General features: G+C 36.3%; 1 protein-coding gene across 1 annotated transcript in view; it reads left to right on the forward strand.

The window, feature by feature from the left end:
• Window positions 1-26,837, forward strand: part of GABRA4 (gamma-aminobutyric acid type A receptor subunit alpha4) — a 68,387-nt gene that overhangs the window by 16,540 nt on the left and 25,010 nt on the right. The window contains exons 4-8 of the mRNA XM_044224677.1: window positions 233-453; window positions 631-713; window positions 3,273-3,416; window positions 4,306-4,458; window positions 10,978-11,237. Coding sequence (XP_044080612.1) covers window positions 233-453; window positions 631-713; window positions 3,273-3,416; window positions 4,306-4,458; window positions 10,978-11,237 — 861 coding nt within the window. The remainder of the gene's footprint in view (window positions 1-232; window positions 454-630; window positions 714-3,272; window positions 3,417-4,305; window positions 4,459-10,977; window positions 11,238-26,837) is intronic.

Here is a 26,837-nt window from a genome sequence, read left to right on the forward strand (position 1 = left end):
GGTAATTTACTTATCTAATAAAGGAGAAGATTAAGTTATCAAGATGGACATAACATGCTTTAATTGCTGAGGATCTTTTAGCTCCATTGACTTAAGAAAATTTCTGTTCCTATTAATTTAGTTTTTATTTGGGTAGTTTTTTTTTTTAATGAGTGGGAAGGAGGCTAGAATTTAATGCATATTTATGTGTAGTCATCTGTGATTTGAATATGTCAAAAACTAATTTCCCTAGGAATACACAATGGATGTGTTCTTCAGACAGACATGGATTGACAAAAGACTAAAATATGATGGCCCCATTGAAATTTTGAGATTGAACAATATGATGGTAACAAAAGTATGGACCCCTGATACTTTCTTCAGGAATGGAAAGAAATCGGTTTCACATAATATGACAGCTCCAAATAAGCTTTTTAGAATTATGAGAAATGGCACTATTTTATACACAATGAGGTAGTCATTTTTTTTCTTCTTCCTTCTTCCTTTTTTATGCTTTTTTTTCCTACTCTTTCCTCCTTCCCTTTCCTCCTTTTTCTGTTCTTCCTTCCTTCTTTCCATCCTTCTCATTTTAGGTGTCATAAAATCATTTGTAAAGTGAGAGTTAATTTTAATTGCATTTTTCCACTATAGACTCACCATAAGTGCAGAGTGTCCCATGAGATTGGTGGATTTCCCCATGGATGGTCATGCATGCCCTTTGAAATTTGGAAGTTGTAAGTTACAATACAAATATTGTTAGAATTCATTTTTATTGAATGCAAGCTGATATTTATATATGTGCATGATTTCCCATAATCCATTTCACTCATTGTTCATGATAACTCTCTAAGATTTGACTTTTAGGAGACTATTTCAACCTCATATCCAAAAACCAAAAACTGTTTGTACAGATGGCCTAGGCAGACTGACTCACAATAATAGTTTGGTAATCAGTGGTGAAATTTAGGGACCCCTGAAATTTATGTGTTGGTGGTGTAACAAAGAAAGTACAAAGGGTTTTTAGTGGGGAGGGGAGAAAATGAACAGTGCCTGTTATAAGCAGACTTCTTTATGGCAGATTTGAAAAAGGGCCTCTGAGAGAAGATTCAGGGTTTCTTGAAACCACAAGGGTGAGAATAATATCAACAATGCTGTTAGTATCAAAGAGGCTGAAGCATAATGAAAGCATAGTAGGAGGTGTGGTCTGATATATAGACAGAGCCAGGTAATATACCCCTTTCTAGACCACGTTAAGGAGTTTGAATTCTATTGGAAATGCTATGGAAAGCCCTTGGAAGATTTTACTAGGGGATTTGACATTCTTTGACATTTTACAATTTCATTTCAGCTTTTTTATGGAGAATGGATTGTAGGGAGGTTAGAGTAGAAGCAGATAAAAGTTGGAGGCTATTGCTCTAGTACCATCAAAGATGGCGGTGGCTTAGACAAAGATGGCGCTAGAGGAGAATCTGTGAGGTAGATGACTTGGGCATACTTTGAGGAGGTGAAGGCAAGAAGGTGAAAAGAGTGGGTAAAAAAGAATGTGGAATTCTTTACCCCCAAGCTTCCTTCTCTGAGATGGCAGAAAAATGAGATTGCCTTTCCTAATGTCTGACACAAATATTTGATTCAGTCAGAATCTACCACAAATAGGCACTGGCTTTTATTATTGCTTCAGATCCTTAGTGCACTGATTGTGAAACTGTTGCCCACTATTACCATGCTCATTGCTTAATAATGAGAACTGGCTGTCACCCTTCTTTTACAACCCCTAGTAATCACAGTATTCCAGTATTCAGTGAGCTAAGTTAATGGTAGAGAGAGTCATTTGCTCCCTGATCAGTGACTTAATGAGAGAAGATGAAGAAAAGAAAAGGGCCATCTCCCTGGGAGCAGAATTAAAACCCACTGGTATTACCAAAACTTAAATCCCCCCCCTCCCAAGATAGTTCTTATCTATGGGAAGTTCTTTCCCATGCAGCCCCATCTAGTCCCCATACACAGCACTGTTTGGAGTGACTTAATTTATCATTGATATTCAATCAGGGTTTGTACTAAATAAAGAAATCACTCTTTGATTTTTTGGAGTAGCAATTAAAAAGAGAGTAACCTTTTGATTGCCTGCACCCATTTTGCCCACATCCGTAGGTCCTGCCTGAAATGTTGAATCATTAAGAGAAAGGTTATTCCATCAAGGTAAGAGAGTCAAGAGAAGGATACCTGCTTTAGAATATCAAGGGCAGGAATATAGTATTTGGTGTCTTTTAAATGTATGATGTAGCATGAATATACTTCAGGAGAGAAATGTTGACACATTAGCTATCTACTGCTAACTGGCGACACAAGCCTCAGAATCTGTTTTGTGAAATCAAAAAAATCATTTGTAAAAAATAGTCTCCCTAAGTATCAACTCCTTTGTAGAATTAAGCGATTTCACGGAGACCTACTGTGCTCTAGCCATTTTAGGAAGGTTTGTGGAGGGAACCAACTCATCATGGTTCTTTTGAGCTTTGTGAGCTTTGTGTGTGAGCCAAGCTATCTGTTGTGGGTAGACTGGTAAAGCTAGCAGCTGGTTTCCATTCGCATTGAACACCGAATAATAGAAAATGGGCTTAAATTGCCGCTGGGAGGGATTTGTTGAAGACAGGAGGGAAAATGTCCTGATTCTAGTTTAAAGGTAGTGGAACCAGTTGTGTAATTATTTTCCCTGGAGGGCTTTACAAACAGCAGAGCCGGTTGTCACTGCGGGATGGTTCCCAAACAGCATGGGTGTTGCCCAGAGGCGGTCTGGAATAGGTGACCCCTGGAGAGCTCTCCCAACAGTAGGTTTTGTTGTTGTTGTTGTATTATTATAGGCAGCATCTGGTACATTTTTAATTGGCAGAACTGCCTTAGGATGGAAGGAGTCAGTTTCAGTCGAGCACTGGAAGTGAGTTGGAATGGAAGAAGTACTTTTTCGGTGGAGGAGCATTATTTCTGTTTTTCAACTGCTTATCCTAGGAGTATGGAAGCACATCCAAGAGCATTGATGCATATATAATGTTGAAGTTGCTTAGTTTTAGTCGCTCCTTCTCCAATTCTTTGATATAAAAACGAGAAATATGCTGAGTTGCAAGGGTGTTCATTTAATCTCTACGGTTTTCTAAATCTTAAGCATGTTTGAATAAATCACAATGATTACTGTTTCCTTTTATTCCATCTTTCTTGAACATGTGTAATATTCTTAAGTGTTGACCATCAGTCCTGCTGAAAAAAGACCACTGACTCTAATCACATTCTGGGCTCTCATTCAGATGCATATCCAAAGAGTGAGATGATTTATACCTGGACAAAAGGTCCTGAGAAATCAGTGGAAGTTCCAAAGGAGTCTTCGAGCTTAGTCCAATATGACTTGGTTGGGCAAACTGTATCAAGTGAAACTATCAAGTCCATTACGGGTGAGATGCTTAACGATTAAAGTCAGTATGCTACTTGGCATTAATTTTCCAGTCTACAAGAGGGATTGAAAAACACATTTTGGGATTTGAGTCTTCTGAATATCGGGCCTCACAGTCTGAGAATAAGGCCACGGCTTTCCTAAGTCACTTTAATATGTCACTTTCAGCTGTCACATTATAAATACTTACCAACAGCTACCAAAAATCTTAGTATATGTGCTGCCGAAGCGAGCACAACAGCTACCAAAAATCTTATAATTTGTTTCCCTAATTAGCTTTTTAGATTTTTGTCTAAATGCCCATAAAAGATGCTTGAACTCAGAGATGTTATATATGGCTCGATGTTACACGTTTCTCTTTGTAGTTTTCTTCATATGTGTAACATTCAGAAACACATCTCTTTCCTAAAACTGAGACAGTAAGACAGCCTCTTCCAAAGCAAGTATGTATATATAACATAAATCTGTGTATTTCAATTCTTTCCAAAATTAAGCTTTAGATTTTCAAGTGCGTATTTCCATTTTTTGTAGTGATTTTCCATAAAAGTGAGGTCTAAATTCTGCTCTTAGAAAATGCTGAAATTGAAGGCTAACTGCTTTCGCAGTACCAGGCCTTTAAAATAGAAAGTGCTGCAAGTATTTTTTTGAAAGTTGTAGCTTAATTTATTAAATCCTTAACCATTATATAGAACAAAAGTGTTTTTCTGTGTAATGATGTTCAATATCATTTCCTCCCTAGTTAGGAACTATATATTTCTCAGTTTGCTTGCTATGCACTACAGATCATTCTTTGTCTAAAATACTATTTGTTAGTCTGAAATATGATTATGAAGTCATTGACTGATTGCCTGCGTAACCAATAATACATTTTCCTCGTGTTTTATTTGTAGGTGAATATGTTGTTATGACAGTTTATTTCCACCTCAGACGGAAGATGGGTTACTTTATGATTCAAACATACATTCCGTGTATAATGACAGTGATTCTTTCTCAAGTTTCGTTCTGGATAAACAAGGAATCAGTTCCAGCTAGGACTGTATTCGGTAAGTGCCATTCATTTCTTGGGTATTTTTGTTCATGTTATATTTTGATCATGATTCACAGGAATAGTTCTTAAAACATCATTTTTTCCCCCTAAGAATATACTAAACAGTAATATATCAAGCTGTATTGAGAAAAGAATCATATGGCTTTATTTCTTTTTTCTTTTTTCCTTTTCATAGGCTTTCATTTTTACTAAGCCAATACAAATAAGGTTTGGGGAGATATAGGTAGGCCATCCTTTCCTTTGGGGCCTCATCTTATTTGCCTTATTAAGACCAGACAGATGGGACCAAGAGTGACTCTGGATATGATTTCACTTTTCATGATATTCTTGGGCTCCTACCTTAAAGCTGTATAATTGAATTAAAATCATATCTAGGTGTTAAAATGCAATGCACTGGGAACTAAAAATAAAACAAATAAAAGTCATGGCTGAATGAATATGAAAGACTTAGCATAATTTTCTTTTTAATGAAGAGGAGCAAAATGCATGTGGTTTCAATGCATTGAGTTGGATGGTATTATATGCTTAGTTTATTAGCTCATTGTTAGGTTCTATCTATATCTTTTCTCTTCCAACACAAGCATATTTTCTTCTTTTTGCTTTTATAGTGGCTTCCTATATATCATATTCTTAACTTTATGAGGTCCAGAGCACACCGGTTTTAAATTTTTATAGCTATAAATAAGCTTTCTGTATATCAGCTATGCTTTTAAATAATACAATTAGTTATAATGATATCTATTTAATATAACATATTTCTCTATTCTTTTTCTATTGATTGTGAGTGGTAAAAGTATGTAGTAGTAGGATAAGAAGGAAAATGTTCACAGTTTCTCTGGACTGGAGGTACAATCCTCACAGGAGATGTCATTCTTCTTTTGCTTTTTCTAGTTGGTAAGATCAAAACCATGGTATATTATCCCTTATCACACCACAGCAGGAGGGACGCTGGTGAGAAAAAACTGGGGGAAGTAGGAGCCTCTCATCCCGCTTCTCCATCCTTACAGAGAACTGATCAGGTGTCTTAGTGTCCTCAACGCATCTGAATGTGAGGAAATTTTTCACAGACACCTGCACCCTCCTTTAATCTTGGGTTTAACGCAAGAATCCTATTAGGGAAACTATAACAGAACGGTTAGTGTGGGGAGCAGGGTATGACCCCAAGAGGCCAGTGAGCTAGTATTGTGGCACTCCCTACGTCACAGAGTTGTGAGGGTTCAATTAAATAATAACTGCACATTGCAAGTATGAAATATATTTTACATATTAAACAAACTGAGGGTTGCCGCGGGGAGGGGGATATAGGGGGAGGGTGGTTGGGTTATGGACATTGGGGAAGGTATATGCTATGGTGAGTGCTGTGAACTGTGTTAACCTGGCAATTCACAGACCTGTACCCCTGGGGATAAAAATATATGTTTATAAAAAATAAAAAAAATTTTTTTTAAAAATAGGTGTAAGAATGAAAGAGAAAATAACAAATCTAAGCTTTGGACTACAGTGAATTGGGGCTTGAAACTGGAATCTGGCACTTATTTTCTTTATCCATATACATCTCCATCCTAATGCCTCTCTCCTTCATGGGCTGGTGAGGATTCAGAGTGATGCTCAGTACTCCTCCCAGGGCACATGATGCACCTAGTACGTATTTGTTACTCTCCCTCATACTTCTCTCACATAGAGGAGACTTATTTTGTGGGGATTTGGTTTTCTTGATTTTTAATTGCTCTTCCAGAAAATATTTATTGTTTTTGTGTAAAACCAGGCATGCTGTTAGGTCTTTTATGCTCCTCAACTCATGTAGTGTGCGGAGTAGACTTGGGTATTTGTATATCATGTTCAGAGTCAGCCTGACTGGGCAGGAAGTACCTGCAGAGGCTGAGCACAGACCAAACTCCCTTAACTTTCCCTGGCATAAATCATACCAATGTTTTAGGAATTATTATCAGAAAATAAAAATAAAATCACCTGAACACATATTATCATCTTTTTTTCTGTGATCTTAAAGAACATCTAGAGCAGAAAATACTGATCCGTCCTTTGTATATCTGATGAAGAGGCAGTAGTGTCTTAACACAGATTCTGCCTCCAGGCAACCTCAGTTCTAGCCACAAGGTCTACCATTGATTTGCTGTAAACTGCCAGTGAGTTACTTCTGCTCATTTCCTCACGTGTTACAACAGGATGAAGGGTTGTACTTACTCCATAGGGTTGTTATGAGGGTTAAATGAATTAATTTGGATAAAGAACTTGGAACAAAGCCTATCATAGAATACATTTTATTTAAGTGTTTATTATTATAACAGTCCACACTGCCATCTACCTCATTTAGGAATCACTACTTGATAGTCTAATATGAATGTCCTCTGTATTTTAGAGTTACTGTGATTATTCGATAAGCTTTGAAAGCTTTTTTGGTTGAACACAAATTGGTAGCCACTGTACTGTCCTGTCTCCCTTGTCCCCAAACAATAGAAATTTCCAGTGATGTGGAGAAGGATAACACTGATTACAGTGGTACCCACCAACATTTCCAACACATAAGACACTGTAAGGAAATTAAGTGGCATGCAGTAAGGATACTGGTAATACTAATAACAATGATGATAAGATTTGCCATCTTATGTAATCTTCACAATAGCTCAGCAAGGTGGGTCTTATTAATTCTTCATAGATGAGGAGAATAACTCAAAGAAATCAAGAAACTTGTATAAAGTTACATACTTATAAGTGATGGACCCAGGACAATTTCTAACTTCGAGAACCCTGCCATTTCTATTCAGCCATTCTGTCTTCACAGGAAGTATAAGGATGTGGGCGTTTGTGGAGTATTCAAGAGCTTCTGAGTGAGATTGTATAGATGTGTGCTGAAGATAATTTGTGGGTAGCTTTTTCCATTTGAACTGTGACATTTGCCTGTCTTGTGCTTGTGTGCCAAGATGTTGGTTTTGATTGACCAGGGAAATTATGCACAATAATTAAGTCTTCAAAGACCTAAGATGTGTCAGAATGGTAATTATTAAACTGTTCATTGAGGCACTGAGATGGCATTTTCCTAAGGAAGTTAAGTTTTAAGTATTTGGGGAGCATTAGCAATCTATTTCATATGAGACCGAAGTAAAAAATTAATTCTGGGCAAGTATAAATTTTCCCTAATTTTCATTTCCCTCTCCACTTGGGGAAAGAATATGCTGGATCAGACATGTCACCAGAGATCATGGAAAAATAGACTCTCCTCCCCCCAAAAAATTAATTAGTGTAAATATGAGAAGCACAGTGTGCTAAATTCTCTCCAAAGACCTTCTATCTGCAACGTTGTATGCCTTTAAGTCTTCTCATTATTCCAGTATAGTAAAATGTTAAACCAGAGTAAATGCCAGCTGGCATGTCTAAATCATTACTAGTTCATTTCCTTGGAGTGGCCAGCCAAAAATTTACTCTTGTGCACAGTCTTAGCTTACTCTTACACGTCCTCTCCCAGCTCCTGGGCCAGCCAATATGGTACATATTCAGCATTATAAAAGCAGGTACTGGCATCAATACTCGAACGTGTCAAAAAAAATTCTATGGTTGTTGAAATGCTTTCAGGGTAGATGCCAGCTAAGCCATTGAGAGCAGATGCACTGTCTTCCTAGAGGCAGAGGAAGTATGTTTTCTTATCTGAAGGGTTGGCTTCTGTTTGCTACTCTTTTGGTGTTTATTAAACCAAATGCTCTAAAAACAGCTGTAAGAAACACATTCCTGATATGCTAGCGCTTTCTTTAAGTTTGACCACAAGGTGGAGAAAACTTTTTGTCTAAAAGGAAGGCAACTTCAAACACTTAGCAAATTGTTTATACAGGTTACTTCCCTAACTTTGCCAACACTCATAAGCTATGAACCATAATATTCTACAAACTTTCAATCAAATTGACTCAAACCAGTGAAAGAGAAATGGAAAGTAAGCACATATGTTTTGCATTTATGTCCACAGCATTGTTTAATATTTTCAGGAACTGGTGATCAGAAAGTAATTTTGGAATTCAAGTCTCAATAATTTCGTTAATATCCTGCCTACTGAGCATTAATGAGGGATTTTCTTCCCCTGACAGCAGGAGAAGATGAAGACCATTACTGCAGATCTGCAGGAGAAATCGTTCTGGTATCAAAACAAAACAAAACAAAACAAAAACAAAACAACAACAAAAAACAAAACACTTTCAAAGCCTCCTGGGAAATCCTAAATCACTTATATTTGAGTTTGAGTTTTCCTCAAAAAACTCAGACCAAACTCCCTTAACTTTCCCTGGCATAAACCATACCGATGTTTTAGGAATTATCACATTATGTTCTATAGAATTTTCTGAGTTCTGAGTAGTATTCTTATTTAGGCTGCACTGTTCATATTTTATTTCCAAATGCTTTCAGCATAATTGCTGTGATAGTAGAGGAAATATACAGAAGGAATTTGTATAACATTTTTGAATTCTTAATAAGCCATTAAACTTAAATTTTTATGAATAAGAAGAAAAACTTTGATTTATCTTCAAACTTTGTAGCTAAAATTTTCAAGGTTAATTTACATCTCACAGGCAGCATGGGAATGTTGCCAGTTTTTCTGAGATCAAATGGAGGCCTAAAAGTTCTAGGGTTTCTTTCTGAAATGAAGTACAAAAATTCAAGTACTCCATTTTCATAGCTATTTCAATATCTCCATATTTGACCCAGCAAACATTTAAAAATCTGTTTTAGATGAATAAAATTCTAAAAAAAAAAAAAATCACACCTTTTTTCTTCAAAGAGGGAATATAACCAAATCCTCAAGTTTCTTTCTCTGTAGAGTTTATGGAATATTTTAAAAGATCTATAGCTTATACACTACACAGTTGCTCTAATTTTGATGTTCTAAACATTGATAATTCAGACAGGACTGGAGAAAATATGGGTTGGTGAAGAGGTGAAAAAAACGAGCTTTTATTCATTACGCACTTATGTATCTGGCATTATATGAAGTATGACAAATACCAAAGCAGTATTAGGTATTTCTGCCCTCAAGAAAGCTACGCTAAATTAGGTTGCTGGAGACAGGCCTATGTTCATGGAACAATTAGGGAACAAGGCAGAATTGAGGAGACAATATAAATTCTCCCTAATTTCAATTATTATTATTTCATTACTGTTGCATGGGGCTCACTATCTCTTTAGTTTAACATGTTATTATTTGGCTTTTGGTGAAGGATTGACATAGATTGGAATATATAGTTTAGGTGCCTTTTTCATCATCATCATCACCCCCCAATTCAGGAACTATTCTGAACATTATATAGAATGAGTTTATTATTTATTTATTTATTTAAAAAATTTTATTTATTTGAGAAAGAGAAAGAATGTGCATACAAGCAAGGGAAACAGCAAAGGGAGAGGCATACTCCTCACTAAGCAGGGAGTCCAGTGCAGGGTTCCATCACAAGACTCCAGGATCAAGACCTGAGCTGAAGGCAGATGTTTAACCGACTAAGCCTCCCAGACACCCTTTGTATGAGTTTAAATGGGTATAGTAAATTCTCACAGAAATCTCCAAGCTTGACTAGATAACATAGATGATATATGCAGATAGACAAAGATACAAAAAGAGACAACTATTAGCATACTTAAATAACACATTTCTCAATAGCTCCAGTGACAAGTGGACTTTTCCCACTGAGAATGGGGACTTTTTTTTTCAGGCCGAGGAGAAGGCTTCCCTGAAGATGATATTCTTCAGAAACCTATTAATGAAAGAGAAGTACCTCCATTCTTGTTGCAAAGATTTTCCTGCTTACCACAAACTGATGCATGGTAGATGTCCACTATTTTTAAAACCAAATTATTCTAGAAATCTATTTTTCTAGAAATATACCTCTATTGCTTTTTATAAATTAAGCTCTTTTGCAACTAGATTATTATTTCATTATTATCTTAATTCAGCAGGTAATACTCAGTTTTAAGTATCTGTAATTCGTGATTTTTCTGGTCATGATTCTCCATAGCAATGGGCATGCCTATCCCAGAAATTCTGATGCTCCAAATTACAATGCTATCAACTTCTCACTCCTGGTTGAGAAGCAGTGCTTCAACAGGAAGTAACTTCAACAGGAAGTTACACCTAATTTCCTGCTAGGTGTATGTGTTGACTTGCTCAGGTATGTTGGTTCAGATACTAATACCAGCCCAATATACAATAGGTGCTATATATAGTTGTAATCTTTATAGCAAACCCAATCGCTAAGTATCAAATGAAGCCCATTGAGTTTTCCTCAATTAATCCGAGTCACACTGAGCCAATAAGTAGAAGAGCCAGGATTTTAATGATACCTGTCTCTTACTTGAAAACCTATGCTAATTTTACTGAGCCACTAGAGTTTGGGTCTCCCAAAAGAGATGGCTTGAGATATTGTAAACTTTGTTACCCCTCTCCCACCAAGTCCCAAAGGTTTGTTGGTTTGTTTGCATAGTAGTAATGATATTTTGTCTCTTTGCTCTTTTGCTTCTGAAGGAATAACCACAGTCCTCACCATGACCACACTGAGCATCAGTGCACGGCATTCTTTGCCCAAAGTGTCCTACGCTACCGCCATGGATTGGTTCATAGCTGTCTGCTTTGCTTTCGTATTTTCCGCCCTAATTGAGTTTGCTGCTGTCAATTATTTTACCAATGTTCAAATGGAAAAAGCCAAAAGGAAGTCATCAAAAGCCCTCCAGGAAATACCGGCTGCTCCAGTGCAGAGAGAAAAGCCTCCCGAAGCACCTCTGCAGGTATTTGACTTAATCTCCTTCAGTTTAAGATTTCAGCTTTTTGGTCAGATTTACATTGAATCCAGGGGAAAAACTGAGAATTTGAAAATCCCAGTAACAATTTGGAAGTCATTTAAAATCCAAGAAATCGGAAAAGGGTAGTTGTAAATGTAAACTTTAAAACTGTGATTAATGGCTTAAAAATTAAACAGGTCTGGATGAGCTAGATTTATCTGGAGCTAGTTGTTTGAAAACTTCTGTCAGAATTAAAAGTTTTTGACTGGGACCAAATCTGATGTCTACTATTAAGAGGAACCTGTGGATATCTTTGAATGGGTTGATTGGTCATTTCAGTAGAGTTCATTGGACAAAGTAGTGCAGCCGTTCTTGATATAATCCCACATTAGAACTATCTCATGGGGTCTGGTGGGGTCTGTGCCCATATATATATATATATATATGTATATATACCTGTATACACACACACACACACACACACACACATATATATATATATAAGATTTTATCTATTTATTTGACAGATAGAGGTCACAAGTAGGCAGAGAGGCAGGCAGAGAGAGAGGAGGAAGCAGGCTCCCTGCTGAGCAGAGATCCCGATATGGGGCTCGATCCCAGGATCCTGGGACCATGACCTGAGCTGAAGGCAGACGCTTTAACCCACTGAGCCACCCAGGCACCCTGTGCCCTTATATTAAACAAGAGAATAAAGCCAATAAATAAGATGACCCATAGTTGTATCTGACGTGCACCAAAGATGAAGAATTATTACCTAAAGGGACAGACTTAAAAGGATGTAAACATCTAAGAGCTACTGTAATTTACATTAGGCACTTCAGTGATTCTGTGATTTAAAAAAAAAAAAAAAGTTTTAAAGTAATGTTTTCCTCAGGACTCCAGTTGTACAAAAACAGCTAGATCTTCATGGAGACAGGTAAGCAAACAGGCAGCTCCTCTTCCTCCTCTTCTCCTTCCATCTCCCCCTCCCCCTTCAAGATCTATTTCTCTCTTAATCTCTACTCAGCTTCCTCTTGAGTCAGCAGACAAGTTTCTGCATTCACTTACTCACAGCCTTATTGTAGTTGCCACAAGTGGTGGTCTAACACTCTTTTTCCCAAATCAAAAGTATATATAAATGATCAATTGCATTTTCTGTAGATAATAACTCATTCCCTTTTCTGTTAAATCATTCATTAATTCCATTATTATTATTTTTTAACTCATTCAACTAATCCACATCCAATGCCAGACAATGCGACAGACTTTGTTTATGGTTTGAGAATCAACAGTGTACATACCCCCACTCCCCACCTCCCACTTAGTCTCCCCAGCCACCTCCCCCCACCCAACCTCCACCAAATATCCTGCTTTATGGAGCTTTCATTTAAGTGTGTAGGATGGGGAACAGGAGACAGATGATTTAAGGAACATAGCTAATAAAACACATGACTTGTTAGATGGTGACAGTGCTGTGGTAGGGCTGAAGCTCTAAGAGGAAGAACCCACGTGCTGTGGCGGTGTGAGAGGGCTAGGATTGCATTCAGAGTGCAGGTGGTCACGGAAGTGCTCCCTGGGAAGATGGCGGCAGAACAAATTAGGTTAGGTGCTCACCCCCTCGAGGATTAATGGGTCAGGGTTCAGCAGTCTATAGTTCCTACAGAACTCTGGGCACTGGTTCTCTAAGAAGGACATGTAAGCAGGTTGAGAAATTATTGCCCTTCTCATTAAGTCAGTTTTGATAGTTTACCTTTTCTTCTAGAAGAACTCATTTCACAAGATTTTCAAAATCATTAGGAAGGATTTTGTACACTCTTCAGTGAAAAAAAAAGGTTATCTGCAGTTTTATTCCTTTCCCATTCCCTACGGATAAGTTTATACCCTCTCTGCCTCTGATTGTTGGGTTTTTTTTTTCTTTTTTTTAATTTATTTTTTTAAATAAACATATAACATATTTTTATCCCCAGGGGTACAGGTCTGTGAATCACCAGGGTTACACATTTCTGATTGTTGTTTTAATTGCTTTGCTCTGTTGTGTTGAAGACTTGGTAGAAATATTCTACTTACTATTCCTTTCCAAAAAAAAAATTTTTTTAAATAAATAAATAAGTCTTGGGTATTTATTTTACCGCTTCTGTTTTCTAATTATTGATTTGTGATTTATTTTATTTCTATATTTCTGCAGATCAGTTATGTTACTCTTTTTCTATTTTCTTGAGTTTAGTTCCTCTAATTTGTTTTCACTGTTTCTTATTTAATAATATAGATTCCTTTATTGCAGTGAGCTATATAACATACTGCTTTGGCCATAAGTCATAAGTTTTGATATCTATTATAATTATTTGCTCAATATTCTACAATTACATGGCTATTTTTCTCTATAAGCTAAGAATTATTTGGAAGATAATATTAAAATTTCCAAAGTGGATATGCTAATTTAACTCTACTATTTATTTCTAGCTGTATCACATTATATTCAGAAATGTTACCTGCACAAATGTAAATTTTATTCATACTTTCCTTGTGCTCTGAATTATGTTAAAAACTTGTAAATGTTTGATGAAATTTGAAAGAAGTTGATTTGTAGCTGTTAAATCAATTTTACTTAAAACATTATTATTTCATCCATCTAATAAATCACCTCTTGTCTTCTTGATCTTTCAAACACCAAGAAAGATACAAACAGTTCTCCCACTGATAGACTTGTGTTAATTTTTTTTTAACATTTTGACTTTTTTGTTTTCTACACTTTGATGCTCTGATATGCAACATGTAAAGATTCATAACTGCTGTATTTTCATATCAGTCCATATATTTATCATAAAATAACCTTTTTTGTCCCATGTAATACCTTTTCCTTTAAATTCTATTTGGTCTGATTTTAATATTTTTCATATTCTTTCTTAATAATAACTTTGTAGTATATTTTTACTACTAAATTCCTTATTCTTTATTTTCTCATGGACTTTAGAAGCTATATATCATATCTTTATATCACTAGTGATTAACTTTTAAATTTTAAGACAACATATCTCTACTAGTGATTTTCTAAAAATGTTGAAAGAATAAAACATACCGACTCTCCAATGTAGCTATTAACTTCTCTGAACAACAGGATTGCTTAAGTCCAGAGATTCTGGATTTGGAGACTTTTTTTTTTAAGAGTCTCATGCTCTACCGACTGAGCTAGCCAGGCGCTGAGACTTTTTTTTTTTTTTTCAAAGATTTTATTTAGTTATTTGAGAGAGGGAGAGAGAGAGAGCACAAGAGAAGGGAGGGTCAGAGGGAGAAGCAGACTCTCTGCTGAGCAGGGAGCCTGATATCGGACTCGATTCTGGGTCTCTGGGATCATAACCTGAGCCAAAGGCAGTTGCTTAACTAACAGAGTCACACGGGCACCCCGTGGAGACATATTTTATATACATATTTTTTTCTATTTATAATGAGTCAGTATAGTTCTCTTTCATTGTCTTCAAAGTGAACTTGCATTAGTGCTGTAACAGACTACTATAAATACTTAAAAGTACCACTTAATCAGATAAACCTAATGTCCAAAGGTGGGAAGAAGACCAATAATCTTCCATTCGTTCCTTTAAACATATCTCTTGGCTGGAGCCATTCCTATTGCCCATAAATCTCAGTTGAACCAATGCAATGGGCTATGTCCCCTCTGATTCAGTAACTCCTCTTGGCAGAATGGGCCACAGCCTGTGTGCAAATGACATAACCAATGTCAAGAAGATTAAATTTGCTTGTGAGGGCATAGATTCATAGTATTTAAGGGTGGGAAGGAAATCTAGTCAAAGTATAAGTCATAGGCTTCATGTCCTCTACAGTGTTTGGCTATGTCTGTATAATAACTCAGATCTCCACAGCAGTTTACTTGAAGAATATCTGTGTTATAAAGACAGTGATTAATAGGTGAGACCACCCGTCCTCCTAACTCCAGATTCCTGCCAGAGCATAGCTGGCTTTGGAGCGTCAGTTATCATTGAATGGCAGTATCAAGTTCGACTTTGAAGGTTGAGAACACATTAAAATTGAGAGAGGGAGGGAGGAAGTGGAGGGAGGGAAAGAGAGAGAGAGAGAAAGAGAGAGAGAAGGAAATTTAGAAGGAGAAAGATTGTGTTAAGAGCAAAATTTTAGGGGTGCCTGGGTGGCTGAGTTGTTAAGTATCTGCCTTCAGTTTGGGTCCTGATTCCAGGGTTCTGGGATCAAGCCAGCATCAGGCTTCCTGCTGAGCGGGAAGCCTGCTTCTCCCTCTTCCACTCCCTCTGCTTATATTACCTCTCTAGCTGTCTCTCTCTCTGTCAAATAAATAAATACAATCTTTTTTTTTTTTTAAAAAGGCAAAATTTTAAAACATATTATTGGAAGGAAATATTCTAAGAATATATAAGGTTTGAGTTTCAGTAGAAATTCTAACCAGACAGTTGAAATTTGCTTATTCAAATATGTATTCTAACTTGTATGGTTGTTGACTTATTTGAGTGATGCTGCCTTGTTTAAATGTGCTTACACTCCTTATTCGGAATTTCCCTTAGAGTCTACATGACATTTGGTAATTCAATAGTCCTTTGGGTAATGTCACTAGTGGTTTGATTCATTGTCACCATATGTGACCTATGGACTGTTAATGGCCTGGCAGAGGTTTATGGTGACCATTTCTATTCTTTGGGAATTGGAATGCATATGGTTTATGGAATATTCATGAAGTAAGAAGAAAAGGCGGATTGGCAGAATCTAAGGGCAGCTGTGGGCAGACTGACTATGTCTTTGGGCATCTCAAGAGGCAGAGCAGCTGTTTTGCTTCTCTGTTCCGCATTATCTTAATTCTGCCTTTGATCCTGTTCTTCCAATATTTGAGTTGTGTTTCATTGTTTTGGCTGTATCTTTCCATATCCTTACTACTTTTGTGAGTATCTGTTCTCTCACTGATGCAGGAGATTTGGATTAATAGGACAGTTTAGAAAATAAATAACTATAAAAAAGGGAAGATTTCTTAAAATCTTATTTAAAAAATCATTTGAAAGTATATCTTATAGTTTTTGTTCAGTTAGAAAGTATGCATTTATGAGTGTATGTTGTATCTTGTGATATAATGACTAAAATAAGTTGTCTTAAACTGTATCAGGTACTATGTGATATGTCTTACAGGCATTACTTAGTTTCAAGGTCATGATAACTCTCTTACAGATGAAGGAGCTGAGGCTTGCAGTTGTTAAGTGATGTACTCAAGAAATGGTAAACCCCGTATTGAAGTTAATTCAGCTCTAGCTGAATGCACAACCCATTCTCTTTTATTAGAACTCTGTTTTATAGTACTTAATTTATGATATACCTATAAAGAATAGATAGTAGAACATATATATTATATACATGTATAAAATGATCATCCCAACAGTCTTGTTCATATTTCTATAAATAAATAACAATAGTGAAACATTCTGAATGCTCTTTACATGTCAGTAACAAGAACTTTTACAGACATTCAAGCCTTAATGACAGATTAGACATGTTGAGTGTTGGAAATAAAGGATGATTTGGGGGTGGCATCATTCACTAGAACAGAGAAGAGCAGTGAACTACCTTTAATGAAGAAGATAATTACTTCAAGCTTAGATAATGGCAATTTCCATAGCACGACATTTCTTCCTTCCCACAGTAAGAATGATTTTCTTTTTTCTAATGGAAAATGCATACTTCTTCACAGCATAGCTTTCTTTTCTACCCAATTTCTTTCCAATCTACCCAATTTCTGTTTCCTTGTCACTGTAACTGTTCTTCATGAACTGCTAAATTTTAAAGTGTTTGTAGATTCTCACAAGGATATTTGTAAAAATAATGAGCTACTTGCTCTACTTAGAGTCTTAAGGCAAAGATGATATAAAAATAATAAATAATTCAAGGTGGCTCCTGGATTCAATAATTTAAGTGCACACATGAGAACTCATTTTTTACTATCCATTCTTCAAAGTCAAACTCAAGCCTTATTTCCCATAAGTGTCTTGTTCTGACTGAGTTTAAGGATCTCCAGGACATGGTCTTAGGGATCCACATCTACAAAGTGGGGGTGATAATAGAAATGGTTAAAGAACATCATACATGTCAAGTACATAGTACAAGTATAATGCCCAGGAAATAATTGTGTGATTATCCTTTATTTCTTGAAGCATCTTCAACATTTAACATGCATTTAACATATGTATCACAAAATTTATCATTTGTAATACTGAAGTATTTTGCATAAGTAAATTGTTTCAGATATGACTGCTATATCCACCTTAGCTTAGGTGGCGAGCTTCTTAATAACATTGATAATGGTTTCATTTTTTTCCTCACGCAGCACATTGCATGGTGTTTAATAGTTACAGTTTATTGATGGAATATAATGAGTCAACTCTAGGAAGCATGACAATGGAAATGTGGTGCTTCTGAAATTATATAAATATCAACATGTCCAAATATGTTTGTATTTCATGTAAAATTCTTTTTTATCAGAGTAAATGTGAACATCAAATAGATGTTAAGTAGTGAGGTAGAGCTGGGCCACTGGGAGCATCTAGAACAAGAGACAGTCAGGCTTAGCATTCTGAGACACACTTGTCACCAGGTGGACTTAGCTTGTGGGCAGCAATAGAGCGCAGAAAGGGATGCTTTGAAAAAATAAAACAAAACAAAAATCTCAGTACATCACAAGTGCAACTGTGCATTAGGAGGAAAGCATCATTTGTTGTCCTTTGGTCCTTTTAATCACATCACTTACACAGATGTCAATGACTATTCATAACATCAGTTACGATCAGTTAACATAACATCATTAAATATGATGATTTCCGGGTGGTTGGTAATATACAAGCTTCATTCCATTGCAACAGGGTGTACAAACTAGGTCAGTTTCAGATTTTCATTTTAATCATTCTCCAAACTCCTCTTAGAAATGCTGTTCTTTAAATAGTTTAAGCTAACATGTAGGAAACTTTCAATTTTCCATTTGTCCATATTTCTTTCGTTTCTTAACTTAGTTTAAAAATCTCTTTCTTTGGCAGTTTGAAAAAGGACCTGGAGCAGTGCTGTCAGTTCACTTGACATTTACGTGTGTTTGTGACAGTAGTTTAATGACATTCTTTAAATCTTGTATAAATTGTACCTCCCCAAGCCCATACCTTGCTCAGTACAGAATGTTCTGTAGTTAGTAATGCTCTTTAGGCAATGAGTAATTGCTTAATCGCACAATTATTAAACAGTACGATTTATGACAAGAATAACAGAATTATGTGTCATTTTCAGCCATATATTTTATCTTTTAGTTTTGTTACGGGTCTTGTGCAGATTCATGAGGAATTGTCATGCTGCTAATCCTTGAGAGCAAATCTCGTCACTTAAGTGTTTACCAAGCAACTGTTATGCACCCGTCACCACGCAGGGCACTGACTGAAAGCTGAAGTTTAGGAGCATGGTGTAGTGAAAGATTGAGGCTCGTAGTCTTGTGAGTTTGTAGTATATTTAGTATATAGAAGTGTGGCTTGAGTCCTGGTCTTAGATTAACACAAGCATACTTTTACTAGTGGGAAATTACTCTCAAATCTTCATGGCTACCTCAGACCTACCTGCTGAAATATCAACCTCCATATTCAATTACATATTGGGAATCTATTATATTTATTAAATACTTATGAAATAACTATTGTCAGTGTTCTGGGAATACTGTGCTCACTCCCTTCATAGATATTAGGATAGTAGGAGGACCAGTATTCAATGATCCATTTCAAAGAATTAAGTAATGATTAATGTGCAAAATGCTGTGGAAAAGCAGAGGGGGTAATGATAAGTATATGACAGAGAATTAGGCTTATGCTGAGACTTCAGGTTATTTTTTTGAAATGAATAAAGTGACAAGTTAGGGGATGTCACTCAAAGTGACAAAAGGAGGAGAAGCAATAAGTTTTATAGCTTATCAAAACTATATTGTGCATATTTGGGTAATTATTGATAATAATATTGCATGGGAAAAAATGCCAACATTAGCACTATAATGAAATATGTAGTCTATTTCTTCCTCTAGAACGGGAAATGCTGTAATTTAGATGCTGCATTAGGAAGGATAGATATATCAGCCAGTGCTTAAAGGAAGAGTAAGGCATCTTATAAACCTTGGTTTCTAAGGGTAAGGTGTATGTGTGTGTGTGGTATAGATACAGATTAATAGTGAATCCGTTCTTTTATTTTCATGTATTCTATGTTTATAAATATCATGGCAAAGGGAGAAGCTGTGAAATGTATTTATGTGGTACATGGAATTTAGGTACGTAACATGTCATTACCATCATTATCATTGTTTTTACTGTCTACTATGTACCATATAGATGTGTGTGTTTATATACATGTATATATACATGTCATTTAAAGAATGTCATTTAAATAATGTATATATGTATATGTGTATATATATATGTATATATGTGTGTATATGTACATGCATATGTATATATACGCATATATGTATATTTACCATATACATGCATGTATATGTATATAATATACAGTGCTAGTTGCTTTATATGCGATCTCTCTAATTTCTACAATGAGTCTCAGAATGAATTGTATTGTTACCTACATAATTTTATGGTTGAGGAAAATAAGACTTGGTGAAGTGTTTTGGAGACTTTCAGATGCATGGTGCTGCCATTCTCTAGAGAAAACAAGGAGGCATCAAGGGATTGTGTTTCTACTCTCAGTTCCCCACTGTAGTTCTAATCACATAACCCAATATTTGGGTTTGCACTCCTCAGTTAGATGATGAAGTTAGGCAAGATTGTATCTAAATTTCCTTCTAATTTAAAAAAAAAAAGATTTATTTATTTGAGAAAGAGAGAGAGAATGAGCAAGGGAAGGGGCAGAGAGAGAAACAGATTTGCACTGAGTAAGGACCCCCAGTGCAGGACTCGATGCCGGGGCCCTGAGATCATGACCTGAGCCGAAGGCACCTGCTTAACTGACTGAGCCACCCAGGCACCCCTAAATTTCCTTCTAATTAAAAAATCTGCATTATTACAAACTCATTTACTCTCTATAAATAATGCCAGATTGCTTTATATTCTTTAACATGTGCTTACTTTAGTAAAACGGATTAGAAGGAGAGTGGTTCTTTTTGGGTTCACAGAGTCAGATCAAAATAAATCTTCAGGTTATTTTATACTCACCTACATAGTAAAGATCATACAGTTCCAATAACAATAAGAACATCAACTGATACTATGTTACCAAATACCAGAGAGTATTCTAAGCATTTCACATATATTAACACATATAAGTGCCACAGCAGTCCTGTGCTATCTTCAACCTAGCTGACAGATGAGGAAATTGAAGCACAGAGAGACCCAACTGATTGGTCCAGGATCATGTGGCTGCTAAGTAACGGAGCCAAGATTTAAACCCAGGTAATCGGGATCCAAAGTTTAGGCTTATAACTGCGAGGAATCGCTGCCCCACAGTTATAACCTGCTTCCAGCACTGCTGACCCTCTGCTGTGCCTTATCACCACAGACTCATTCCCCATCCCAATTTCAGATTTCCTGAAGGCTGTATCAGTGTTCACATTGTAGAAAGTGTAAGCCCTATTTTGGAACTCTGTCCTGTTTATAAATAAGCCCTGTCCATTAGCTAGTAGTTTAGTTTACACAGAAGCCAAAATCACAGAAAATTAGTCACACTTTCCAAATCTCCAGCTTTGCATAAAACACATGGGCATTTTGTCAAGGCTAAAAATTATAAATTGATATTGATTTAACACATTGATTTCAACAGACTATACAGCAGTCCCTAGTTTTTGGCATTTTGGGCATTTTAAACATTAAAAAAAATCATTCAAGAGTATTACTATTTTTTTTTATTTGAAATAACCTGTCCTCCATGTGTTGATGTATTTAATTAACAATACTTACTTAGAACATGTGTTCAGAAGAATTGTTTTAAAGGTTGTAGGGAAAATTTTTACGACGTTCAAGAGATAGTTTTTGCCCTAAATGAGTTTGTACTGTCAGGTAGCAAAGTATAGGGTTATAAGTCATCAAGAGGAGCAAATATTCTGTAGGGACCAAGGAAAGTTGTGAAAAAACATCCTGAACTTTGAGAGGGGGTAGGAGAACTCAGCCTGGAAGTGAGGTGTATTTTTCTGATGGGCAGCAGATGCAGGAGAATGGCAAGGAAGTGAAGTAGCTCATTACCATAAATACCATTAGTTTGGTTTGTGATATTCATGAATCAGCCTGAGAATCATTCTAGCATTGCTATATGATTAATAAACTATTACTATATTAATGGAATTTTTATTATATCTCCATTTACTCCATTATTTCTCCAGCACTTCCGGCCCAAATTTGCTAAGAACCTAGCAAGTGCTCAAGAACTAATTACTATTGATTTCATTCCTCATACCACTGAGATATAGGCTCAGTTGCTAGGGATAGGAATATATGAAGGAACCATAGTTCCAACAGTGAAATTTTATTGAAAGGTTTTTTTTAAATGGTGTTTCCAATTTTTATTAATTTCATGATCTTTTCCCATCTATGTTAGTAATGTGAGTGAACCAGCCCTTCTTTTAAGAGTGAAAAAAAAAATCAGCTTCAAAAATTACAGCTGCTTGAAACAAATTCCCTCAATGTTTAGCTACATTTTCCAGCAAATTCTCTTCCCTAAGCTACTATGTAAGATTATTCATTCCTTCTGGTTTATTTGGCTAAGCTGCCAATTTCCCTTTTGCTATTTTGAGGATCTAATTTCTCACAACATAATATACATAGCTAAATCTCTAGCTTTTCACTCAGCCTCAGATGTTTTAGAAGTTTCAAGAATTATCAGTTTGCATATTACTTATTTCATTTCACTTAAATGAATTAGATGATATTATGCATAAAAATACCTCTGGTAGAAGATTATTATGGGTCTTGGTCAATTTAAGGAGAGGGCACTTTCCACTCAGATTGTATGGCATGATACGGTTTTCTGTGTTCTAGAATTTCAGATTTCACAAGACTCTTACGCCGTCTAGTTTTGTTGCCTGGATAACACATCTTATTGTCTCACAAAGCCTCTTTTATAGCGATCCTGAGTTTTCATATTCCTCTTATTTACTCTGCAAGGTGCTATTTTTTTCTCCTCAGTTTTTCTCTCTCTTGTAATTTGACTTCAATTTTTATAACTCCAACATGGTCATAGAGATGACTACTAGCATGAAGACTTCCTATTCTAAGTCTCATAACTCCCAACCATGTAGTCCACTGAACTTGGTATCTTTCTCAAGCACTTTCTCTCTTTTGGGGGAAATTTGGCTGAAACAAACTTTTTAAAAAATTACTTTTACTTGCTTGTTTGACTAATGGAAAATAGTTGTGGGCTCCGAAGTCAGAGAAAAGGCTGTCTTTCAGAGATTCAAAGAAAAAAATGGGGGTGTGAGGATGAGGGTGTGGTTTAGTTTTTCTGTGTGCACTTCCTATCTTTACCTCCTGAAAAGGTTTATTTAAGCCAAATCAGTTTAATGGGCACAGTCAGGGGTCCCCTGAAAGTGAAAAATTATACTATTAAAATAAAAGGAGATATGAAGGAAGAAGGATCCCATCACTTAGTGCATCTGTACTTTCTCTTCAGTTACATCTTTGGCATTTGAGGGTTGACATTTTCAAAGAGAATTTGGCAAAAGAGGGTATGGACTCTGTATCCAAGCAGTGGAAAGCAAACTCTTCACATACGAAATGGGCATACTGTTGTTTCAGCTTAACTAACTATGAACACTTGTGAACATCTGGATAGGTTTATTTTATTTTATTACTTTTTATTTATTTATTTGACACAGAGAGAGAGAGATCAAAGGTAGGCAGAGAGACGGGCAGAGAGAGAGGGAGAAGCAGGCTCTCTGCTGAGCAGACAGTCTGATGTGGGTCTCGATCCCAGGACCCTGAGATCATGACCCGAGATGAAGGCAGAGGCTTTTTAACCCAGGCACCCCTAGATTTATTTTTTTTTTAAGTCTCTAAGAATATGAACTTCAGGATAAATATTTAGCACAGGACATGGTACCTAGGAAATGTCTCTTTAATATTTGTTGACTATGTCAGTGGATCAAAGAATGAATGTATGTAGTGTGATCTCCATAAAATATTAATAATAATAATAGTGACAGGAAAGAGAAGTCCTAGATGACAACAAAAATGGAGAAAACTCCCATATGTCCATTCCACTGTTGCTTTTTTACTTTTGAAGGCCCACACTAAGTTTGGGGATTTCTGGAGGAAATCTGCATGATTTTTTTCTTGAGCTGAAACCACCTGGTTTCTTTGGAAATATCTCATATGAAGCAGCTATGATCCTTGCTCTTTCATTGGTTGTTCCTGTGACTTGGTCTTGTTTGGGTTACTCTGGCTCCTGATACAGACAGGCTACTAGATGGGAGTGACAGTGATATTCAACTATGTGTGCTGTTCAGGCTACGGCTGGAACACAAGGAAATGTTGTTTGATTGTATGTGAAAAAAGGATATAATTGATACCCTTTGGAGAACTGCTTTCTTTTTTTTTTTTTTTAAAGATTTTATTTATTTATTTGACAGAGATCGGAAGTAGGCAGAGGGGTGGGGGGAAGCAGGCTCCCTTCTGAGCAGAGAACCCGATGTGGGGCTCGATCCCAGGACCCTGAGGTCATGACCTGAGCCGAAGGCAGAGGCTTTAACCCACTGAGCCACCCAGGTGCCCCTGGAGAACTGCTTTGAATGGAGAAGCATTGAGAAGGGCATCCTGCCTGGAAAGTGAGGAAAGGAAGCCGTGTGGAGCTTAAAAGTTGCTTCCACAGAAAGCAAGCAAGAACTGGACAACCATATAGTAATTTCTATAATATATAGAATATAGTTATATTCTTAGAGCAGATGCATCACTAAAAAATGGTGGACTGCAGTGATGAATGAAGAGCATGACTGAGCACTTGACCTTCACTGTCCCCCCTTCCATGGCCAAATGAACCTGGGGTTTGTCTTGACAAAAACCAGTTTTCTGTGTGTATTTTTATTTATTTATTTTAAAATTTTTAATTTTTTAAATTATTTTTCAGTGTACTAGAATTCATTGTTTATGCACCACACCCAGTGCTCCATGCAGTACGTGCCCTCCACAATACCCACCCACCAGGCTCACCCAACTTCCTATTGCTGCCCCTTCAAAACGCTCAGATTGTTTTTTAGAGTCCATAGTCTCTCTTGGTTCATCTCCCCTTCCAATTTCCCTCAACTCCCTTCTCCTCTCCATCTCCCCATGTCCTCTGTGTTATTTTTTATGCTCCACAAATAAGTGAAACCATATGATAATTGACTCTCTCTGCTTGACTTCTTTCACTCAGCATAATCCCTTCCAGTCCCGTCCATGTTGCTACAAAAGTTGGTTATTCATCCTTTCTCATGGAGGCATGATACTCCATAGTGTATATGGACCACACCTTCCCTATCCATTCGTCCATTGAAGGGCATCTTGGTTCTTTCCACAGTTTGGCGACTGCGACAATTGCTGCTATGAACATTGGGGTGCAGATGGCCCTTCCAAAAGCCAGTTTTTATTATTTTGAACCATATGAAAATACCATTTATACTGGTCAAAAATGGTTTAAAAAAGTCAAAAACAGTTTTTTGAAATGAAGATGAGGCCTAGATCTGCCTTGCAATTTCCTTTATCATCTGTTTCTTTTTGACAGCAAAGCAGGTAATTAGAAATAAATTGTCCTAGTGATTATACTGGTTAGCATTTTAAAATTTTATTGGTTTGTTTTCAAGACAAAAATTAAGGTTGGAGCTGAGAATGTCAAGACCTTGGGCCTGTACTCAGTGTGCCTGGCTGATGGGAACATATCCTCTATGGGCATCTTAATACTCTCAGAAGGATTGTTTTGTTAGTTTATTTATTTTATTTTGACTTGAAGCACCTGAGGCTTGTACAGACCTAGAACATCAACAGGCACTCTCCCTTGCTGTTAGCTCCACTATTGCTGCCTCTGCAAGCAAGAAACCCACTTTGCTAAAGGCTTAGCTGATCCTGAAAAGTGTTAACATGCTTTCTGCTTAATGTTTGCCGTTGGGCTGATCTAAAAATGGCAATGAGGAGGTTACCTATTATCTACAGAACCTGAATACATTTTGGGACTGAAATAGATTATGGTCAATGGGGACTTGATCTGCTGACAGAAAGTTATATTAGTAGCCCTGAGTGATTCATAAAAATAGAATTAGATTTTATGTGGTGAATCCTGTTTGTTTTTGGTTAATTAAAAAGGTGAATCTCTCTTTTTAGTACTCCAATATTTAAGTCCTTTTTCTCTGAGACTTATTTTCCCATGGTGTTTTTTAATGAAATACACTCATCTTTCAAAATTATGGAAATTGTTCATTTTTGCACATTTGCAATGGATAATATCTTTTGCACCATCGCCAAATATATCAAATTCATTACTAAAAATGCTTTAAAGAAGTATTTTGAAGCACCATTGAGATAGAATATAGAAAGACTTAAAATCTATATTGAATGAAACAAACATTTTTTTTTCCATCTGTGATCTTCAAAATCCTAGGAAATTGGAAAATTTTATTGTTTTTTTTTTAAATTAATATATAATGAGTAGGTTGACTTTGTTGTTGGTTGCCTGTTTCCCTTGTGGTCTACCTAATTTAAGATTTGTTTGGGACAAAAATGCCCTGCCTTGACCAATAGACTAGATAGTCACCCTAACAATGGAGCAAATGTAAAAAGCAGTTTTCCAGCAATGAAAATTTGCTGAAGGGTTTAAGTGAAGTATGTCAAATTATAATCTAGATATATATGATTTTAATAGACATTTATAATAAGGTTACAGGTCAAAATTAAAATCAATAGGGGATTTCAGAATTTCATGAAACAATTCAAGGTAATTATTGGTTACAATTAACCTCCTGGTTACTATCCAGTCATTCTTCAGCCAGTAAGTGCAACTAACTACTCACAGTACTAGTATTCATAGCTTTATTAAGCTTCTACATTCCAAGACACATAAAATTGAAGCAAAAAGGATCACAAGTACATATTGTGGGACAGTGTTGTTATAAGATACAGGTGAATTTTTCTTTAATGTAAGACCGATCAATACTGTTGCTTTATTCTTAGGAATTATGTTATTAGATGGTCTTCTTCATGGTGGAAAAACAAAACAAAACCAAGATACAGGGAGAGGTAAAATTTGGAGCTGAAACACATGGGGTGAAATCAGAAGACTGAAAATAAAAGAAATACTGGATAAGATGTTCTTTCTTTCATGCCCTTGCTGTCATTGCCTTGTGTGTTACCTAAGCAGTTCAATTTTTTTTTTCTTTCTGTCAAGCCCTAATAGAGGATATCCTAAGATTTCATCTTATGTGTTGGTCTGAATGAGAGTATACGTCAGACTTGTATTAGGAAGAAAGAAAGAACTCTGTTGTTGCTTGGGATTTTTTTTTAATTTAATATAATTTAATTTAATTTTTTTTCAGTGCTCCAAAATTCATTGTTTATGCACCACACCCAGTGTTCCATGCAATACGTGCTCTCCTTAATACCCACC

This window comes from Neovison vison, chromosome 11 (assembly GCF_020171115.1).
Source record: "Neovison vison isolate M4711 chromosome 11, ASM_NN_V1, whole genome shotgun sequence".
Taxonomy (NCBI): domain Eukaryota; kingdom Metazoa; phylum Chordata; class Mammalia; order Carnivora; family Mustelidae; genus Neogale; species Neogale vison.